The 23,037-nt window shown below is 39.5% G+C and overlaps 1 protein-coding gene across 8 annotated transcripts in view; it reads right to left on the bottom strand.

Annotated features, from left to right (window-relative positions):
- The window catches only part of GRIP1 (glutamate receptor interacting protein 1), a 632,136-nt gene that overhangs the window by 124,154 nt on the left and 484,945 nt on the right, over nucleotides 1–23,037 (bottom strand). For all 8 annotated transcript variants that reach the window (XM_058557692.1, XM_058557694.1, XM_058557689.1 and 5 more), the window contains 5 exons: nucleotides 22,168–22,303; nucleotides 19,882–20,027; nucleotides 12,595–12,678; nucleotides 9,403–9,478; nucleotides 7,095–7,240 (listed from right to left, as the gene is read on the bottom strand). In XM_058557692.1, coding sequence (XP_058413675.1) covers nucleotides 7,095–7,240; nucleotides 9,403–9,478; nucleotides 12,595–12,678; nucleotides 19,882–20,027; nucleotides 22,168–22,303 — 588 coding nt within the window. The remainder of the gene's footprint in view (nucleotides 1–7,094; nucleotides 7,241–9,402; nucleotides 9,479–12,594; nucleotides 12,679–19,881; nucleotides 20,028–22,167; nucleotides 22,304–23,037) is intronic.

Below are 23,037 nucleotides of genomic sequence, written 5' to 3'. Positions count from 1 at the left end.
AATTCAACATTAGTTAATAAAATTGATAGTTTCAACGGCTTTCCTGAATTTGCTAAAATTCATGATCTGAGATTTACTAGAAAATATATCTGATTCCAGGGCTAAGATATCAAAATCTATGGTTGTATGAACACTCACACACACACACACACACTTCCTAGGAAATAATTTGTATACTTTTAATAGTATATAAATAAAATCAACATTTATATCTTTGATTATAGACACACACACTTCCTAAGATACAATGTGTCAAAATCTTAATAGTATTTTTTTTTTGTTTTTGTGAGGAAGATCAGCCCTGAGCTAACATCCATGCTAATCCTCCTCTTTTTGCTGAGGAAGACCGGCTCTGAGCTAACATCTATTGCCAATCGTCCTCCTTTTTTTTTTCCTCCCCCAAAGCCCCAGTAGATAGTTGTATGTCACAGTTGCACATCCTTCTAGTTGCTGTATGTGGGATGCGGCCTCAGCATGGCCGGAGAAGCGGTGCGTCTGTGCGCACCCGGGATCCCAACCCAGGCCGCCAGTAGCGGAGTGCGCGCACTTAACCGCTAAGCCATGGGGCCGCCCCTTAATAGTATTAAATAAATAAAAGTGATAAAAGTAAAATCAATGCAGCAAGTATGTCCCACTGGCAAATGAAAAAGCGCTCCAGGGGCCGGCCCGGTGGCGCAAGTGGTTAAGTGCACGTGCTCCGCTTTGGCAGCCCGGGGTTCGCCAGTTCTGATCCCAGGCATGCACCAACACACCGCTTGGCAAGCTGTGCTGTGCCAGCGTCCTAAATAAAGTAGAGGAAGATGGGCACGGATGTTAGCCCAGGGCCAGTCTTCCTCAGCAAAAAAAAAAAAAAAAAAAAAGAGGAGGATTGGCGGATGTTAGCACAGGGCTGATCTCCTCACACACACACACACAAAAGCGCTCCACATGATTATTCATCCAGGAAATGCACATTAAACTTACTATGGGACACCACGACACACCCATCAGGATGGTTAGCATGAAACAAACTGAGAATATCAAGTGTTGGTAAGGATGTGAAGCAAGGGACACTCTCATAGACTGTTAGTGGGACTATAGTATTTAATATTGAACTGTGTCTTCAAATGGGCATCTATTACTTTCCTTTTCACCTCAACATCATCCGCTTTGGGGAAGTGTCATTTCTATGTCTCATTCTGTCGGGGCTGTTCAACATACTTTCCTGCCTCCCCGACTAAAGGAGCAGAGAATGCACTATATCCCTGGACATAGTGACCAGTGCAGTGCTCAGCAATTGTCCCAAGCTCAGTCACTAAGAATCTTTTAGGGGTGATCCAGTCTTGTTTCCTTCTCCAGCACCATGAACTCTCAAGATGATGCAGACTTGTGGCTGCTGGGGCCATCTTGCCATGACACAAGGAGAGCCTTTTCCAGGCAGGGAGACCTGAGACAGAATGCCCGTGACTTTACTGAACTTGTGTCTGAAGCCAGGCTGCACCCTGTAGTCCCCATTTTTGTAAGCTAATAAATTCCTTCCTTAAGCTAGTCTAAATTAGATTTCTGCCATCTGTACCTGATGGCATCCTTGTAGACTACTGAGCTATTATCCCCCATTTTCCCAATTTAAGACCTTAGTTTTCTATTGCAATTTTTGCATCTATTTAGCTTTATCTGAGAGAGATAGAAGGTGTCTGAAGGAAGGCCCATACTGAGTTTGATATATTCTTTCATAAACTTATCTCCTTTGTACTTCTAAATATCTCCTGGTTTCCTTTAAAGATGAATAGCTTTTTATTTTAAGTGTTTAGTTATTGAGGATTTTCATATCCCAATGAGCTGAATAGGGTAAATATCATTATTCTTATTTTACTGAAGGAAAAGATGATACAAAGAAATGAAATCATTGAGTCTAATATCAACGGAGATTGGTAAAGGTACAAAATAGGAATCCACATAATCTAATGCCTATCTCAACACATTTTCCATTAGGATTCACGGATTTATTATGTATAAAGAGAATTGACCATCTCTAGACGAGTACTTAACCTAGATTCTTCGGAGATATAAAACCAATGTTTAACTCTTATATTCAGCAAATAAATTATCAGTGTTTTGGTACCAAAATTCTAGTTTACTAAATATTTTCTCATTTAAAAATAGCCATTAAAAAATTCTTTTACTGAATATTTTCCCATTTAAAAAAATTCCATCGAAAGTCAGGTAAAGAAATTTTGTAAAATTTATTTTTTGGTTATCAAATACTAATTCTACAAATGTTAGAATTTTTTCTCACTTTAAAAAACAAGAATGGTAAACGATTTTTAATGGGAATTTGACTTCCAAAGAGTTTGAAAGAAATGTTAATTGGGCCTCTGAAAAGGCTATGTTGTATAAAGAGCTCATTTTACTCCTTCTGAGAAAGAAAAATTCCAAGAGTTGGAAAAAAATGTCTTACAAAAAAGGAAAATGTGTTTTTTTTTGTTATAAAAGGAAAGATTAGTTAATATTTGGTGAACAAAAATTCTAATTGAAAGTGTCCTACGTTCTAATTTTCTAAGGCATCATTTTTACTTCCCTTTCTTCAAATTGTCCTTCTCAATTATTTGACCTTATCTATAATCAATCCTATCTTAACCCAAATTAGGAAAACAGGAATGGAAAAGAGCAAGGAAGACAAAACAGAGAAAAAGGAGAATGACTACAGGGGATCCTGGAAACAATCGAAGGGAGACAATTAGAATAGAGATGAGTATTGGCAATGAGAAACTGAGAGCAGACAGAACATTAAGAAGGAATTGGGGCTGGAAAGGGAAGGAGGAAGAAAGGCAGGTAGAGAGTGAGAAATAGAGTAGGAGAGACAAGGTTGAGAAAAAGAGAGTAAGTGAGCAAAGAAAGGTGAAAAGAAGAAAAGAGAGAAAAAGTAATTAAAAAGAAATAAAAGGGGCTGGCCCCGTGGCTTAGCGGTTAAGTGCGCGCGCTCCGCTACTGGTAGCCCGGGTTCGGATCCCGGGCGCGCACCGACGCACCACTTGTCCGGCCATGCTGAGGCCGCGTCCCACATACAGCAACTAGAAGGATGTGCAACTACGACATACAACTATCTACTGGGGCTTTGGGGGAAAAATAAATAAATAAAATTATATAAAAAAAAAAAAGAAATAAAAGGGGCTGGCCCGGTGGCACAAGTGGTTGGGTGCGTGCACTTCGCTGGGGCGGCCTGGGGTTCACAGGTTCGGATCCCAGGCGTGCACCAATGCACCACTTGGTAAGCCACGCTGCGGTGGCATCCCATATAAAGTAGATGAAGATGGGCACGGATGTTAGCTCAGGGCCACTCTTCCTCAAGAAATAAAGGGGAGGATTGGCATTGGATGTTAGCTCAGGGCTAGTCCTCCTCATGAAAAAAAAAAAAAGAAATAAAAATCCAAATTGAAGTTTGCTCATTTGCTATATAAACTTAACAAGGCTTAGAATAATATGACAAATGTAGTCTATATATAAGTAAGTTTTCAAAAAACAAATGTGTGTCCTTTCATGGTAATAAGAGCTCTTATGCTAAGACTTCAATTCAGAAGTCCTAGCCTGAACTCTGGTGTGAAACTAGATACAGAGATCAGAACTAGCCCAGATGTACAGTCTAGTATAGTCATGTGGCGCTTAATGATGGGAACACATTCTGAGAAATGCATCGTTAGGTGATTTCGTTGTTGTGTGAACATCACAGAGTATACTTACACAAACCTAGATGTTGTAGCCACCACACACCTAGTCTGTACGGTATTAATCTTATGGGACTACTGTCATATATGCAGTCCCTCATTGACCAAAATGTTGTATTGCAATGCATGACTGTATATTTAATAACTTGATGTATGATTTAAAAAATCACAAATCAGTGGGTATGTGATAGATTCTTTATTAAATGATCCAGGAATATTAGGTAACTGTTTATAAAAAATTAATATTTAAATCCTAAGAAAAATGTTAGATCCAAAAAAGCCCCCCAAAAAACTTCAATATGTCAAAAAGGGGAAATAAACTACCAAGAAAGCATTTGCAACAAACTGATAAGGACTAATGTCCTTAATATTTAAACAAACCAATAAAAAAAAACCTAAGAGCACCTCCAATAGAAAATGAATAAAGGACATAAGTAGACAATAGAAAATGAAAATGGCTAGTGTTCATATGAAAAAATATTCACTTGTGCTAGAAATTTTTAAAAGAAGTAAATTAAAATATAAATGCAATTTTCATTTAAGAAACAGAATGATTAAAAATGATAATATTCCAGGTTGACAAGCTCTAGTGAGATATGTACACTTAAAACATTGCTGGTAGTAATATAAAATAGTATAACCTTTCTGGAGGACAATTCGGAATGATGTATCAAATATTTTAAGAGGAAATACACTCTTTGACTTAATGAAATCAGAAACACAGACAAAGATTTGGGTAAAAGGATATTCTTTCCAGTTATTTATAATAGCAGTCTGTTGGCAAATGGTTATGCAATTATAGAATTTATTTTTGGGTGTGCTATGAAGTAGAAATTTAATTGAATTTTTTCCCATGTGGCTAATAATGACCCAGCATCATTTTCTGACTAGTTCAACCTTTCCCCAGTGCCATAAGACTATACCTCTGTTTCCACATCCACAGTAGTCTGTTTCTAGGCATTCCCTTCGCTTCCACTGGTCTCTTCATCACCCAGCTTAATATTGCACAGACTTAACGGCACAATTTCAGAGCAAGTCTTGATATTGGCTAGAACAAGTCTCTCTGCGTTCATCTTGTTTCAAACCATTGGGCTGTTTCCCTCCCACCTTGCTTACTCCATACACATTTTAGAAACAGCGTATTGAGGTTTCCCCAAGATCTTTTTGAGATTTTGAATAGAATTGAATTTAAAGATGCATTTGAGAGAAATGACATCTTCTGGACATTTAGACTTTCTGTCTAAGAACATGATATAGGTCTTCATTTATTTAAGTATTCTTGTATGTGTATGCATATATCTATATATCTATATCTATAGCCAATGGACTCATACAACTTTTGTTATATTTACTCCTTACAGGAATCTTATTATTTTATTGCTATTATAAATGGCATCTTAAAGATTTAACTTTCTGTTTTTGGCTAGTATAGAGAAATGCAACTGATTTTTGTATACTGATCTTATATCTAGCAACTTAGAGAAACTTTTAATCTGTTTCCTTCCTGATGGCCCACTTTCCTCTCTATTAGGGGGATATCCGAGAACTCTGGGCTGTGAAAACTCTCAGGCATCATTCACAATATGAGTGTGAGTTGGGAAGAAGGCAGACAGGTGGGTCACCCATCCCCTCCTGACTCCAGCAATAATGAGACATGGAGGAATCTCCTCTGAAGTGGTGCCCATCCCCGTGCGGGAGCCCTTGTCTCTCTGAGGTGACTGCTCAGGCCTTACAAACTATTGTTGTCTTCAGTTTGGGAGCTGGTTCTTTCTAAGCCTTCAGATTTTAGCCTACCTGTCACCTCTTCACTGACTACCCGATTGGCACCTGCCAACCCTCATCTCTGCCTGCCCTTATTCTCTACTACAGAATCCCATTCATGCCCTCCAGTAGGTAATGATCACACTTTATGAGTGTTTGTTTGGTAATATTCCTGTTTACTGCCTGTTCTCCCCATCAATTGCAAGCTTCATAAAGGCAGGGGCCAGGTCTGTTGTTCTGTATTCCTGGCACCTGCCACTAAGCTCAATAAATATTTATAGACTGAGTGAATGAGTTAAATATGTCAAACATCTGTTTCAATTTTTAATGTTAACAATACACTGTATCATAATTTAAACTATATTTTACTTGTATAATTTTATTTTATCTCCATAACTGCCTTTAAAATAGGCATTACTAGTCCCCATTTGACACAAGAGGTAACTAAGGCACAAGGAAATAAGTAACATGGTCCAAATTAATAGCTAGAAATCAAGAGTTGAAAACAGAACCCAAATAACCTAACTCAAAATCTAATTCAAAAACCATATAAAAAAAGAAAAAGAGAAAGAGACGAGGGAGGGAGGGAAGGCAAGACAAAGGTAGAATGGAGAAAGTTGTTTCATTCCTGAACTTTCCATGTCAAGGGCATATCGTACTATTTATTCTGCTAAGGACTCCTTAAATCTCGTAGAGGAAGCCTTTTACGAAACCTCATACCTCTCTAAGACATTTCATGGCCAGGAGACAGATTAAGAATACTTTCAAGCAACACTGTTCTACATGAATCATACAGAGTGGAAAATAAAGGAGTTTGCAGTAATAGGATAAGTCTCTTTTTCTCTGCTATATTTCACCAGCATAAAACTTGCTGGTGAAGTCAGGACACATAATCGAGTCTGATAATTGTAAGAAGTACTTAGAACATGATTTAGTTTCAATTTCAGGTTCCAATTCATTCTCTCATAATTTTTCTGCCTTAGTCAACATTACACAAAACTCTGGCTCTCTCTTAACATTTAAAAGCCAGAGGAGAACATCTTCCCAGTTTTATCATAATGCTGGGGGTGGGACCAGTTACTTTTACTGGAATCATTATCTAAAGAAAGAGTACGGCACTCAACTTCTCGTTTTAATCGATGACACTCTATGTCCCCCTCCTTTTGTTGTTCTTAAGTCTGATGATAAAATGATTGGTAGTTTCTGTGAATTCTAATTAGCTGGCTTCATAATGCGAAGTTATAAGAAGGAAAGGAATCCCCTACTTTCCCAGTCTCCACGTCGTAAAAGAAAAAGCATAAGCTCCCAAGTTAATAACACTATTTTTGTGATTTGGAGGGAAAAATACTTCTTTCCTGCCAAAGGGTAATCCACATATAAGAGCTGATTACTGGTGAAACACTGTCAGAATGAGACCTCATTATAGAACCTATCGACACGAGGACTCCAAATGGCTGCAAAGTACCACTCACCTCTTCCTGAACCCCAACAGAGTAATGATACAGTATTGATGAGACTCTATCCGCCAGAGGAGGACATAACGGTTCATTCTTAATCCAAAGTGGTGTTATCAGGGATGGACAGTGACACGTTCCAGAGCTTAGGGATCACAACCTCAGGACCCCGACGTACCCATTACTGAGACATCATATTCTATCAGCAGCGTTGCTTCCTGGCCACACTGTTTAAGAATACTCATGGCTTCAGCATGCGTGGTTCCAAGAAGCCGAATTCCATCCACACTGAGCAACCTATCGCCAGGTTTGATAGTGCCCTCTCTGAAGGAATAAAGGAACAGTCTTTATTAATTTGGCATAATGGGGTTTAGCAGTAATAGTCACTTAGCCAAAGTGGTTCTTTCACACACGTGCTGCCATCCATCTCATTTGCATTTCCTTTTTCCCATCAAGTGTGACAGTAAGAGAGTAAAGAGGGAACCAGAACAGACAATTGCCGATGAAAATCAGTAATAAGACAATAGATACACATTAGCAAATAACCACACTACCCACAATTAACTTTTCGGGTACAAAAGTAATAAAGGCACATTTTCCCTTTTCTAGGGTTTTGCCTAAATGTCTAAAATTGATTTATTAGAGCCCAGGAAATAGCATTTACCTCTTTTCCCAAAGCCAGGTGAGCAGAGAATCCTGTTGATTCCATTCAATTTATTACCAGTGAACCCAAGTGGGTTAGGAAGCGCTGGTGAAAAATTTCCCTAGTCTGTAAATTTTCCTACTGATTTGTAAGGCCATTTGGCAATCATTAAGTTGATTCAGTCTCACGTTCCCTGGAAGAGACAGGCAAAGTCTAGGCTCCCTGCTATGACCACAGACACTCAGGGTGTTGAGAGAAGATGCCTCAGGACGTTACTAACACCACTAAGGTGCAGCCAGGGAAGCTTCCAGATTACAACCCTCCTGCCTCAGGGAGGGTCACAGAGATGAGAAAATCAAATGGGGGATTACACCTGTAGGATTTGGAAAGAATAAAAATGATCTTAAATATCCTTCACCTAGGTAATTCTGTAAGCAATTTGACTCTAAATTTTTATCTTAAATTCTTAGATTTCCTTTCATCCTACATTAATTTGGTAATATGTCACTCACAAACTAGTAGTCTGCTTCTGACATTTCTGTTAACTTCAACTCCGAACGTTCACAGGAAATGGAAATATTCTCACTTACTTCAGGAAGAATAATTCACAAGGGAAGCATGAGAAGGGAAAAAGACAAAATTTCCCTGGAAACTGTGACTTTGCATTGTCCTCTGCAAAGGCAAATATGCTTTAGCACAGGTGAGAGACCAGTGTCTTCACATTCTCTGATTTTATATTAGACATCACCTTTTTAAAAAAGTGAGCTCACAGTATGAGCTTTGAAGGAAAATAAACCCAAGTTCCTATCCTAGTTCTTCTGGGCACTAGCTGGCAAGTCATTTAACCAGACTGGCCTCGGTTTTGTCACCTATGAATGTGGATAAAAATACCTCATTAAGTGGGTGGCTGCAAGGATAAAATAAGATAAAGTCTGCCGAGCACTTAGCACATTTCCCAGCTCATGGAATATGCTCAAGAAATAGTATTTATTATTATCATTATTTCTGTTGCTTAAGAAAAGGTTTTAAAAATTCATCCCGGTCTGAAACATAGTGCAGAGTCAGGGGTAAACAGTGCATTTTCCTCCTACCCTTCAACGATATCTGAGGGCAGGAGTTGTGGTCCCCACCGTTACGAAGTCGACTTTTGCTGTGGGAAATTAATACAAAGATAAGTATCTCCTCAGACTTCTAAGTTTGGAGTTTATCTGGGACCCCAATGTTTGTGATAGGAAAGCTAAAGGAGAAGCCCTTCAGGTATTCAAATTAGCAAATAAGAGAAAGCTCTAGACATGACAATATTCCTTCCTTTTTACTAAAAGTCACTTCCACTCTGACATGCATAATCACCATCAAAAGGTAATCATAATAATGATAAGGATGTCGATAATAGTGAGAATCAGAACACCACCACCTATCTTTCCAGGTTAGGAGAACAGCAATTGGAGATGACGCCTTTCAAGGGCCTGCCTTAAAAGAGCCAGCTGCCTTTTATTAAGCGCCTTCCAGTATGATAGGCCCATATTTCTCCAACCTTTGATAAAATTGAACAACCCTGAAAGGTGGGTATTATTATCTACATTTTACCATGGAGGGAACAGAGCTCAGAATTGTTAAGTCACTTGCCAAAGACACAGGGTAGTTAAGGATAGAATCTGGAGTCAAACCTTCTTTCTTCTGATTCCACAGCCTAGACTCTTTCAGTTTTCACTGTCTAACATATTTACTGAGTATCTGCCTTTTACTATGAAATTTGTAACTCATCAACTTCTATGCCAAAGTCCCTGTTTATTTAATCTATTTGAATGCCATTTGGATAATGACACAGAAAGATGGAGTTTACCTGTCAGCAGGCCCTCCCGGACGAACACATGTTATCACAACTGGTCGAGATTTATTTCTGTCATCGTGTGCTCCCCCTAGCAAAGGAAAGAAATACAGCTTAAACGATTCTTTCATGAAAAATTCACTTACAAAATGCCAGCTGAGAAACTGAAGCACATTTTGTTGACGTGTGGAGGAAAACATGCAAAATTTTCCTTCTGGCATATAATAGCCTTAAAAATCTTATTCATTTTATGTAGAATATGTTTCTGAAGTCACCATTTCTCCACCTCTCCATAAATACATGACTGTCATCAGGGATGACACATAAAATGTTTAGCAGGTGTGACAAGAGTATCAACTAATGATGAGTTGAAGAGCTGCCAGTTATAAACAAAGTGCAGGTGGGTATGTCTGGTGCCAATTAACCTGGGCTATAACACAGGAGAGTGGGCCTACAACCTCACATAAAGGAAGCAAAAAAATTAAAACAAAAAATCCAAGTATTAAAAAAAGAAAGAGAAAAAAATTCAAGCAGCTGAAGTGGCCTCCGTTAAAACTGGGGTGTTCAAAAGTTTTGGGCAAATTTGACAGACTATGTCAAGCCAATTGCAATGCTTAGATGGGAATTCTAATTTTGTACAAGGAAAATTTCTCCTCAAGAATTCTTGGAAACATAGAAACTTTGAGATGGAAGGTAATTTATTATAAATTCTCTTTTTAATCCAGGACCCCTTTGTACAAGCTCTTGAATCTGTGCTCCCTCAGCCTCTACTTTCGATCCACCGTTGACCCACTTAGATTCGAGGCAGCCCATCCCACCTTTGGACACCTAGGGGCATGTTCGAAGGTTCTTCCTAACATTCAGCTGATACCCATCTTCCTTCAACTTTCATCCACTGGTCATTGTTCTATTATCTAGAGCAGTGAAACAAAAATGTAAGCTCCCTTCTACAACAAAGTTGAAAAGAGTGATCATGCACCTGCTAAGTCTCATCTTCTTAAGGCTGAACACTTCTAGTCTCTTAACTACTCTTCATGTGACCTGATTTCCTCATACATCACCATCCTGGCTGCCCTCTGGGTGGTCTCTAGTTTCCCAGTATCTGATAAATATGAATGTTACTGTCAAGTATTCCTTCCTTAATGCTTGCCTGGTAGAACAGGCTGACATTCCCCCCACTTGGCACAGGCAGAGGGGTCACCTTAAAGAACCCAGCCTATGAGAAGAAAGAAAAGGCATTCACTGTTCTTGATGAAGCAAACGCTTCCTTTCTGCTCACTTCTATTACGAGTGGTTTACTCAGTCTGGCTGATTGGTAAAAGCTCCATTTCAATGTTTTATTCTTTCATTCAGTTTGATGGCTTCTTTTAAAACTCCTCCTTGCTTAAAATAGGAAAGTCACACCTTTCTCAGAAAAAAATTTTTAAAATGAAAATCATGACAATAAGTTAGAGTACTTGCTCACCCATATTTAGATAAATACCATTACGTAACTTCTCTTTTGCAAGGTGATCGTGAAAAAGATAGGTTTGCCGTCCCCTTTTTAGAAAAGGATTGGGGCAGAAGACAGTAAGAAACTTTCCATAACTTTGGTTTGGAGTTCTAAATTTAAATATATAACAATGAGTGCATGTTAAGGTGTAAGAGAGAGAGCTCTTGATATGTGACATTTTATCATTATCTGAAACAATGAGCCAAGTTTAGTTTGTGATTCACTTAGGTTCTAGAAGTTTGGAGCTGCAAAGCAAAACAGAGCCCACTCAGACACCAGTGGTATCTCAATCCTGCTGCACATTAGCATCACCCACCTGGGATGCTTTTTTAAGCATATCAACGCCCAGGGCCACAATGCAGACCAACTCTGAATATGGAGCTTCACATGGTAAATAAGCAGACCTACCTATAGTTTTATTGTGGAGAATGACCAGATAAAGTTTCCTTGTCCAAAGTGAAAAGCAACTGAGTGGCAGAGAGCCTTTCTATTAGCCCAAGCCATCTTAGCTTGGTGGCAAGGGAATTAACTGAAATTTAACTCTCTGAGATTTAGGCCAGAACATCATTTTTCATTCTGTGGGTGCAAGGTTCTATTGTTTGGAGTCAAGGTTTTAGGGCCTGTGACATACAGCAGTAGAAATATAATTTCATTCATCAGCTAAAGCCTGTTTTATTGTTCCAAGACCCATTCTAACTGGTTAAGAAGAAATTTTCCAGTACTAAATGAACATGCTTCATCTTCAATATCGTCCCCTCCTTCCTCAATGTCCTGGTATTCTCCATGGATCTAAGTTTAGCTCAAATCCCATCTACGCCACTGTAATGTCTTATCTGCTGTGGTAACATTTACTCATAGTACTTTATCATTCTGCAACTCTTTTTGTAATTAACCAGTGATTCTTAAGGGATGGGTGGTGGCCACCTTTTGAACAAAGAAGGGCTCAATTACTGTTTTAATAATTTTGACTCTAGTGAAGTTTAAAAAGTAATAGGTAAAAATAAAAAAATCAAGTAATGTTCAAAAATTCCTGATGCTTATCTAGTTCCCTATTGAACCTCACTGTTATCCTAGGAATTATGAGTTGTTAATGTATGTGTAGTCTTTCAGATACAAAATTGCTAATAAGAAAAACAAAATATTAAAAGCCAGAATTACAGCTCAGAATCAATGGTTTTACAGGCAAGCTGGAGTCACCTGAAATCTTTATTATTAATGTCATCCCATAATAAGATGAGTTGAGCAGAGGCACACAGGTGCCTAAGAGATTAGATTATCTTCAATCTATTTTTAGAAAGCTACAATAACAAAATGTATTTCCGGAGAAAATAATTTAAGCAAAGTTTCTTAATCCTAGTGCATTAACCAAATCAAGGCATACTCATCAACATTTTAACTCAGTGATAGAGAAAAGAGAAGGCGAAGGCATGTTGACAAGTGGCAAGTCAGTAGGATGAGAACTGACAAGGTTTACACACAGTGGCTTCTTGCTCTCTGTTAACGGACTGAAAACAAAGCCTGGTCATTGGGATTCTACCTTGATTCTCACTCATTGCTTTATTTCCTTAAAGATGAGTGGCAGCAAATATTATAAGGTGACTTTAGACACTGGAAATATCAGTTTTTTGAGGATGACTTTCTAGTTCACTCCTAATATTTCATTGACAAATTCTCCAAGAATATCTGATGGTTCATATTTTCTAACCACCACCTACCTCGTATCACAAAACCAAAGGTATTGCCTTCTTTATGTAATGTGACCTCCACCGTCCGGAAAATAACACTTGATCCTTGAACAGCTGAATGCAGGAAAGAGAGAGGGAAATATGTCTTAAATGATAATAACATTTCTAAGTTCTAAGATCCCTATTGCAAATAATTCTTGCTTTGAGTAATAAAAAAGTAATAATTTCCTTTAAAGAAAATGTTAGAAAAAATAATTGGAATGACACACAAATACCATAAAATAGTCATCTGCATAAGTGACTCATATAGGTCCAAGTGGAATCAAAATCATAGGTACTTCCTTTTCTCCTGTGCAGCCAGTTTCTAGACAGAGCCTACTAGTCACATTGTTAAAACTCTACATAATAAGAGAGACAATCTTCATATGATAAATAGAATTGTTTTCCCTTTGTAAAATGCAAAAACAATATGATTTTTGTAAAACTTATGACATAATTAATGTATTTATATTTATTTTTGCAGCTAGCACTGGAAGAAAAAGTATTACTCTCAGATTGCCATTAATAGACTAGGCGGATGCAAATAAATTTTCTGACATAATACATAGCAATTAAACCAAGACAACAGCAACCCAATGAAGCTTGGAGGGCAAAAGAAATTCTAAGTACGCTCAAAATATTACTACTGACTAGTAAAATAAAGAACTACTTAATTTTATCAATACCATCATGCTTACTTTGTGTTTGTCGCTTATTGCTCTCGTTTCACAAAATGAAACTGCATTGCCAAGTTGCAATCTCTAACTATATTACACACAGTATGAGGGTATAAGCTGTATAAAAGTATAGTCACTAAAATATCCTGTAAGACTGCTTTTGAGAAACTGGTGAGTAATTCTGGTTGTACAGTACACTATTGCTGAATTTAAAAAAACCAAAATTTCCCCAAATTAATATTTTATCATTACGGATACAAGCCTGTTTTTATTCATGAAGATAGAAACGTCTGCAAACTGAAGCAGTTGATGGTCTTAGATCCTGTCTTGAATTTGTACAATGATATCTAATTATCTAACACTATGTTCATTATTAATAACACATTTTTTACATTGTTATTAGATCCTGATAGTTTTATCAGGATCCTGAAGAGTTTATTACATAAAACTATCAACAAGAAATATATAGACAGAATTTAAAGGCATCTTTTAAAAGAACATTTCTTGCCATTTGCAGAAATAAGAAGTAATTTTAATTAAGCATTAATTACAATTATTATTTTTTTTTTGGTGAGGAAGATTGGCCTTGAGCTAACATCTGTTGCCAATCTTCCTCTTTTTGCTTGAGGAAGATGGTCCTTGAGCTAACATCTGTGCCAGCTTTCCTCTACTTTGTATGTGGGACGCCACCACAGCATGGCTTGATGAGCGGTGTGTAAGTCCGAACCCTGGATCTGACCCTGTGAACCCTGGGCTGCCGAAGCAGAGCACGCGAACTTAACGACTACGCCACCGGGCCAGCCCCTAATTCCAATTATTTTTAATTATTGGATATTCCGAATCCTCCAAGGAATGGACGTGATGATGAAAAGTACACAGTTAAATTCACAACAGTACACACATCTGGCTGGGACATAAAGGACAATAAGAACTTGGATCTGCTGGAAAACAACATAAACCAGCAGCTGAACAAATGTTTTGGTACACTGCTGATTTAATTAAAGGTCATAGTCTTGCTATCAGGGGAATTTCCGTTTATTCGAATCAACTAGGAACAGTACATACAAATAGCTGAAAGTGTTGAGGTACAGATTTAATTAAATGAAAAAAAGATTGAGTTGAAACCAAACGTTTTCTTATTTCCATGACCCAACAAGCCATTTGAAGAATTGGTTAAGAACATAATCTTTTTACTCTATTGGTAAGGGAAGAAAGGAAAAGATATGGGGAGAAATAATTAATGAGCATCTACTGTGTGCCAGGAACTCTGCAAAATGGTTTACAAATATTATTTCATTTAATCATTAAATCCACTTTCAATTATATACAACCAAATTCTAATTCTGGGCCACCTGTCCTTGTTGGCTGGGTGTCTGTTCTGGGAATGCAAAGCACTGTAATTTTAATTTAGCTTGAACTAAATCTTGCTGACCACAAAAATCTTACAATCAAATCTAAAGTCAATACAAAAGCTTTTGGGATTATCTACAGATTTAGATTATCCACACTATTGCTGTTCATCATTTACAAAGATAAATGTGAATGTTGACTATATTTTAATATATTTAATGAAATAGATTTGGACTTTATAATTTTTATTTGCACGACTGGCTCTTGGTAACTGCGTTTTCATATTCAACAGCAGGATATCCTGTATTGCCATGTGAATTTTACTCATTACTCACATGTGTGTATGTGGAAATAAAGATCCAATTAAGGGACTTCCCCAAAGAACCAAATCCCATACACAGAATAGCTAGGTAGAAACCAATATCACAATGCAAAAATACCCCTCAGTAATTTAGCTGCATTGCCGTCCCTTGTTTCCATGTGAGTATGCATGCATTCTTCTATACATGCACATTCATATTATTTTGCTATGGTAGATTAGATTTTTCTAAATTATATATGTCTACTTCCCTGCTCCCCAACTCCTGCCTTAACAGGAGAATAGGAGTTGTGTACTTTCCCACCTCATTATGTTGGGCTTGCCCCTGTGACTTGCTTTGGCCAATGGGACGTTAAGAGATGCAAGCAGAGGTTGGAAATGTGCTCGTGTGGTTGGGCTTGTCCTGTTTTCCCTCTGCCATTGCCACAGGAAGAGCTTTCCCTGGGTAGCTGCTGCTCCTGCAGACTGAATCCCGGAATGAACCACGTGGAAGAGACCTGAGGCTGCTCCCTTTCTCCCTCTCCGTCGTCGTCGTCATCATCATCATCATCACCATCATCACCATCATCATCATCATCATCATCATCACCATCATCATCATCACCATCATCACCATCATCATCATCATCACCATCATCATCATCATCATCATCATCATCACCATCATTACCATCATCATCATCATCATCATCACCATCATCATCATTACCATCATCATCACCATCATCATTACCATCATCATCATCATCATCATCATCACCTATCTCCCTTAGAAATGAGGAGGAAGAAGGCTGTCACAGGGACATGCTTTAACCCATTTATTTGAACTAAAGAAAGACTCCTTCTGCTAGAAAGCTAGTCTGATTTAGCTGACGGTTGAACAGTGAGGACTGCCTTTGCCAGTGAGATTCGGTGGCAGACATTTTCCATAAAGTAAATGAGGTAAATCTGTAGCTCCAAGGTTTGAATGGAAACAGTATCTAAAGACACACGAAATAAACATTATGCTGGAAATTACATCCTTTCCAACTATTTAAGCTTATCATAAAGAATTTTAGGCATTAATTAAAAATTGGATGAGGATTATATAATATTCTCTCTAAATACAATCTCAAAACACCACATAATTTTAAAGTCAAAAAAGAACTTTAGAGCTCATGTAGATCGATCATTTCATTTTCATAAAGAAATTGAATCTCAGAAAACCTAAGTGGCTTGCCCAAGGTCCAAGTTCCATTCTTCCTCTATCAGATCACACACACACACACACACACACACACACACACACACACACACATCCTTCCTTCACGTCTTTCTGGACTCTGGGGTTGGCTGAGCCTCAAATTGCTGTGATTCTTGAGAGAGTTACCAGTCCCCGCCTGGGCTGTCTTTCAGCAGTCAGCTCTCTTCCCAGGACCTCGCTGCTGGCAGCTTGCTCCTGCTCTCCCTGTCTGAGCTAAGTGAAGGGCAGGCTTATTAATCCCTTCAACCTCCCTGAACTCAAAGATCTTATTAATTTATCCAAACATAATAGAAAGAGACAGTGATAATCCTTGGAGAATAGACCTCTTCTATCTGATTTCTACCACAAAATTAACACTTTTGTGTTCAAAAATATTTTTCCCTTTTTCCATTAGCTTTACTGTGTGAGGAAGGAAAAGCTGGTATAATCACCAAGTCATGAGATAGGTTTTAACCCGTGAATATTTCTGATATCCACTCTCTCCTCTTTAACCCTACTAATGCTATATTTATTCAGGATATCACCTCTCTTTTGGAAAATTGTAACAGCCTCGGGCTTATAGTTTCTGAACTATTCTCCATTTGGCTTCTTAAAAAGTTAAGTCTAAAACCTCAGATCTGATGACGTTGCTCCTTGGCTTTAAAAGCCTTAAAGGCTCCTTACTGCCCACTGGACACCATCCTAGCTCCACCAAAATGGCTCACAAGGCCCTCTGTAGCTTCGTTCCTGTTTACCTCTCTGGCCTCATCCCTCTCCATTTTTCCCTGTGTCTGTTTATAGTTTAACCTGTGCACTGGGTTATCCTCTTACCTTCTTCCTCTACTCTCTGCCCGGAATGTTCCTCTTCCTACTGGAACTGCATAACATCCTTCCATCTTCCCAGAAACCCCAGCTCTGGCTCATCCACACCTCAGCAAATCTCTACTACAGGCCTTTGCCCTGAAAGCTATACTAAGAGTTCCTCTTAGGAAGAGGCTGTGTTTTATTGATTTTCGTATCCCCAGTGGAATAAAAATGCTCAATCAAAGAGCATTAGCTCTAGATACTTGGCTTCTCTTCACTCCTTGGCAATGGCCTGAAAGAATGATTTCAAAACAAACTCACTCTTTTAAAGGTCAAGAAAACACAGTACTTTCGGTGTAATAATAATAATACTTGTAATAATGGCTAACACGCACCATGACTGATCAAGTACCCGATAATGACCTAAATTCTTTACATGATTATAGCCTTGAATTCTTACAGAAATCCTGCATGTATTATAGCCATTTTCAGGTGAGAATCTGAGGCTCTGAGAACTTAGGTAACGTGCCCGAGGTCACAAAGCTAGAAAGGGGCTAAGCTGACAATTAACTAGTGACACAGTCCAAGCTCTCAACACTCTATGTCACTGCCTACTCTTGGTGAAAATGAAAAACATTGTAGCAAGGATTCTGAACACAGACTTCAATTGATTTTGTTATAAAATCACCATTAGATCTTCGGTGTTAGATTCTATGTTAAGAACACGAACTCGTGATCGCTTATGTACACTGACTCCCTGAGTGCTGTGCTCTGGCCCCAAAGCTTCACACACCATTTATATCCCCATTACTCTTAACTTTACATTTCCAGTCCAAGTCCAGATCTTTCTCCCAAACTCCAAACCATTTCTCCAGCTCTTAACATTTCCTGTTTGCACGTTAAATAGGCAGCTCAACCGTAGCTCCTCAAACAATGAACTTCTGGTCTTCCCCTCACGAATCAGCTCTTGCCCACCCCTGTTAATGGAACCCCATCCTTCCAGTTGCTTAGGCTCCACATCTCGGGTGATCTTTGACTCCTCTGCTTCTGCACAACTCATATCGAATCCATCAGGAAACCCCGTTGGCTCCATCTTCAAAACAGGTGGAGAAGATGACTGCTTTTCTCCATCTCCACCACCGTCTCTCCCCTGGATCACTGCAATAGCCCCCAACTGGTCTCCCCACTTCTACCCCTGCCCCCTGCAGTCTGTTCTCAACACAGCAGCCAGGCGGAGCCTTTGAAAACATAAATCAGGTCATGTCACTCTTCTGCCCCAGCCATACAAGGCCTTCCTGTATTATTCAGAGCAAAACTTACGGTCCTTCCAATGGCCTATACGGACACCCCATTCTTGACATTTCTGACCACCTCTCCTATTTCTCTTCATGCTGACTCTGCTCCAGCCACACTGCCCTTCTTAATGTTTCTAGAACAACCCCAGATATATTCCTCCCTTTTGAGTTTAGCACTGGCTGTTCCTTCTTTCTAGAATTCTCTTCCCCCAGAAATCCATATAGCCAACTTCCTCAGCTATTTCAAGTCATGGAGTAATGCCACTTTCTCAATGAAGCTGTTCCTAACCACCCTATTTAAAATTGTAATCCCGCCCCCATCGCAGCACTCCCAATCCGTCTCCTTCCTTTTTCCCACGGCATTCATACTACATAATTTACTTATTTATTGTGGTTTTATGTTATTATCTGTCTTCCCCTGCTAGAATGTAAATCCACTGATGTACCTAGTGGTGGCTAGAACACAGTAAATGCTCAATAAGTCATTGCTAAACAAATGAATTATTATCAACTACTAATAATCAGTCTGAGTTCTCACCAGTACAGAAGAGCAAAGGGCTTTCCCAGGGTAGCGTCCGTTAATAGCTCAATAACAGGAGAGGTGGTGGCAGGACAGCACAGCTTAAGTGCAGGGCAGCAGTAACACATCGCACACAGCATCCCTCACAATGAACAAGCCCGTGGACTTTGGAGTCAGGAGCCTGGGTTCAGACACTGGCTATGCTGCCTACTAATTTGGGAAAGACATTTAACTTGAGCCTCTGTAAAATGAGAATAATAGTGATAATAATGCCTCTTTTGTCGTATTGATTGATTTGTGTATTTATTATTTATCAAAAATTTTTATAGTGCTAGGCATTGTTCTAAGTGGTTTACAAATACTAACTCATTTAATCCTCATAACAGATCCAGGAGTAGAAACTAATATTATTCCCATTTTCCAGATGTGGAAACTGAGAGACAGAAAGCTTAAGTAACTTTCTCAAAGGCAGGTAGCTAGTAAAAGGTGGAGCTGGGATTTGAACCTGGCTATCTGACACCACAGTTCGGCTCTGCTCTGCTGAGTCTCTTTGTGCTGAGAATTTAAGTGTATCAATGTAAGTCAGGTTCCTTACAATGCCAGACATTTAGTAAGCTCTCAAAATGTGTGGGCTGCTCTTTTCATTACTACTATTATCATTACTTGATAATACCTATTCTGAATCTATTTTCATGCTTCAGAAATTAAGGTAACTATACAAGAATCAATATAAAACATGTTAAATGTGCTCTTCCTACACCTAGTCACTAAGAACAGAGCCTGGGTGGTATTTAATGCTTAGAACGTAGAAACACGTTGATTGTTTACTAAAACAGCTTAAGTGCAAATATGATGTTCACAGACCACTTTAACTGAACATGAGCCCTATATGATTTCATTGCTGTATTCTTTTTAATGCTTTCTGGGTAGGCTATAAGTTTATCAATTTAAGTAATTTTTAAATATCAAAAAACTATGCTCTGTCATTCCTGTAGTGAGACAATGATGGCAAAAGAGAAAAAAGTGAGAAGCCAATTGTTTTAGGCAAAACCGTGGTGCAGGTGTCCTGCCCCTGAGTTGTGGTTACTTACAGATGGGAGGCAGCTCATACTCGACTTCAAGAACCACTCTCTCCCCAACATTCTTCAGCAAGCTGATGATCTCGTCATGGCGGAATTTGGCCAGATTGATCCCATTCACTGCTTTGATGTAGTCACCCACATCCAGCTGATCACTTCTGCAAAACAGAGAACGTCGCTTCAGTGGACCCATCCTCTCCACAGGCCAGTGGGACTGTATTTTCCAGTTTCCCTTCATGGATAAGTTGCAAGCCCAGGAGCCGACAGGAGAACAGAAGTTCCCGCCTCCTAGGAAGGGCTGGCCCCTAAAAGGAGGTGCAGAGCCGAGGGCGGACGAGAGATCAATGGATCCCTTGTAGTCACGCTGACTGTTACACTTGCAAAGGCTGTGCTGGCTCTGCTGCTGTCTCCGACTTTTTCCTAACCCTTTGCCTCTTTTATTCTTAAAGAGCAGCACAGAACAAGACAAAGAGAAAAATCTTTTAGTTGCTCTGCCCACAAAGAGTTGGTCCTCTGGGGGAATATTATCCAGATTCCAGACACACCAGAACCTTTTCTTTCTTCTCATTCCCTCTCATTTTTGCCACCTGCCTTTTGGACATTTCACAGCTTTCACTATCTTCACTGGGAGTTTGCCCAGGGCCACGGAAAGGGTCAGCTTATTTTGCTATTGATTGGTTACAGCAGGACTGATAGAAAAGAGTACTGGTGAAGAAGAAATTACTGGGTTTCAGTAACATTCTCATCTCTCTTCATCACCATAATAGAACCTTGGCTACTTTTGGGCTTTTAGTCAAGCTCTGCTTCTAAACCGAGAGCAGGCAGCAAGACCAATGACAGGACTTAAAATTCATGTCACTGATGAGGACCTTCAAGAATCTTCTTTCCTCCCGAAACAGAAAGACCTGATCCATTTATTCTATAGAAGTCCAGCTCCAGCCATTCCTCTTTGGGGGCCTTCCTCATCTGCTCCAGCCTGCAGTACATGTTGTCACTCATCCAGGTGTCTGACACTCGTCAGGCAACTTAATGCTTTGTGACAACTCTTATGTTGCTGCTCTTTACTACTATGCAACGCTATTACTGCTCTCAAACTTTTCAGGTTTTTATACTTTATCTCCGCTAATAGATTATAAGCCCCCTTTGGGTAGGGATCGTACCTAATTATTTTGGGTGACTCCCTGTAAACGGTAGTGCCTGAGACAATGACTATTTGGTGATTGATAATACTCAATACATGAGGCAGAGCACGACTTTAATTACAGCATCAATACAACTGAAAATGGCTTTTTCCCTCTATTCATACTTGCTTCAAGAGCTACATGTGAAGAAGCTCTGGAGACACGAAGCCCACAACTGTTATAAAATAAAAGAGGCTGTAGGTGTGGAAAGAAGTCTGTTCAAAGCCCCAAGAAAGGAGATTAAGGTGCTTGTGTTGACATCAGCTTGTTTTACAAACAATATTTTGGATCATGGAGCAATCAATTGGATTACGTTCATAAATTGTACACACAGGTTGATCATCAAAAGTCATCACTATTTCAGACGACACTTTATAAGTCAAGAACTGTAAAACTTAAAAAAATTTGTGATTATGTGGGCAAGAATATTGGTGTCCAGGATTTAAGGTACATTACCTCACTTCTAACAAAACCTCTTTCTGAGGTAAATTTAGAATCTGTCCATAAAGCAAGCCCACCCTTGCCAAGCATCCAGGACACGGTGCCTTTGGCAATAACCAGTGCAATTTGCAGTTCATTGGAAGGTGGACAAAATGAGACCTCATCTAAGCCTTCTATCTTTTTGGAAACCACATCCTTGTCTTGATGAAAAGGAAAATCTTACAAGTAGAAAAGTGGAGGAGATGTGGGACAAGCAAAATCGTTACTTAGAAATGTGCAGCTGGGCCTCTCCCTCTTTCTAGGCTAGCCACGTTCCTCTCTGGCAGGTCCCCCCTACCCATTATATGGGTCATCTGCCCACATTTAGACCATCGGAGTGTCTCAGCCCACTGCAGCCTGTCTGCCGTGCAGTGGCACATTTGGGGACGACAGCCATGCAGGAGTTTTAAAATTAAAATTTTATGAGGGCCTGGCTGCTCCTGAGATGACACGAGATCTCCCTGGTGACTTTGGCAGAGGCTAGAAAAGCCACACTTCTGAAAGATGCCCCACTGTGCTCCCGCCCGGCAGACGGCAGCTGTCATTTATTTATTACTGACCTTTTCGGATGGAGCTTTAATATTTGCATTAGTCACACCCCGAGTGCGTTTGCTTCTTTTTCCCGAGAGGCGGTTACCTGGCAGCAATTCCTCCTTGCCGCAGATTCGACACTCGAGGCTTGCCATCCTTGTCGACTCCGCCCGATACCGTCAGCCCGAGGGTCGTGCCTTCCTTCTTCATCAGCTCAACCACAGTGGAGCCCTTGAACTCCTCTGTGAAGAGACAAGCATTGGCCTTATGAAATGAGAGCAGAAGCACAAGATACTGTTTAGTGTGTTTGTGAAGTGATTCTTCCCCACAAACTCTTCCCACTTTTTCTTTTATGAGAAAAGATCTGTGGCCTCTTTTCCATTGCAGTTTGCAGAGGATCTCATAAGGATGTGCATGTAGATAAAGCTGAGCAGATATTCCATTACAGATTATTAAAATGGGTACCCGTGGGGTAGTTCACAATAAAGAGTCCAACACGGCTTATGTACAAATGATAATATTCGCCCTTTGTTTGCTGCCATTCTCAAGTGACCTTCTCTGGTTTCTCTCCTTGTAACTCCAAAGAGAACAAACTGAGAGTTGTAAGATAAGGGGCTAGAAAATAATAATACAAATGCAGATACTGCAGCAGCCAACTCTAAGTTCCCAGCACATTTCAGCTGAGGAAGCCAACCAACTCAAGAGAAGAGAGCTTTCCACGGGCTTGAGAAAAATCTTATTGACTCTCTACTTTTCTTTTTTGTCTTTCAGAAAACAAAGTACAATGGCTTCATGTAACAACTCACTTCATTTCTTAGGGAATGTGTCACAATACGGTAAGTCGGGGCTGGTCCTCAGAATCCCCAGGTAACTCCTGTAAATCCCTCACTCTCCACTTTCAAAATTTTAAGATCTCACAGCTCTTGTGGGGATAATGTCTATACGCAAATCTTTTGATTTTAGGCACAACAGAAGG

Source organism: Diceros bicornis, chromosome 17 (assembly GCF_020826845.1).
Source record: "Diceros bicornis minor isolate mBicDic1 chromosome 17, mDicBic1.mat.cur, whole genome shotgun sequence".
NCBI lineage: Eukaryota > Metazoa > Chordata > Mammalia > Perissodactyla > Rhinocerotidae > Diceros > Diceros bicornis.
This window is presented reverse-complemented; position numbering and strand designations above follow the sequence as displayed.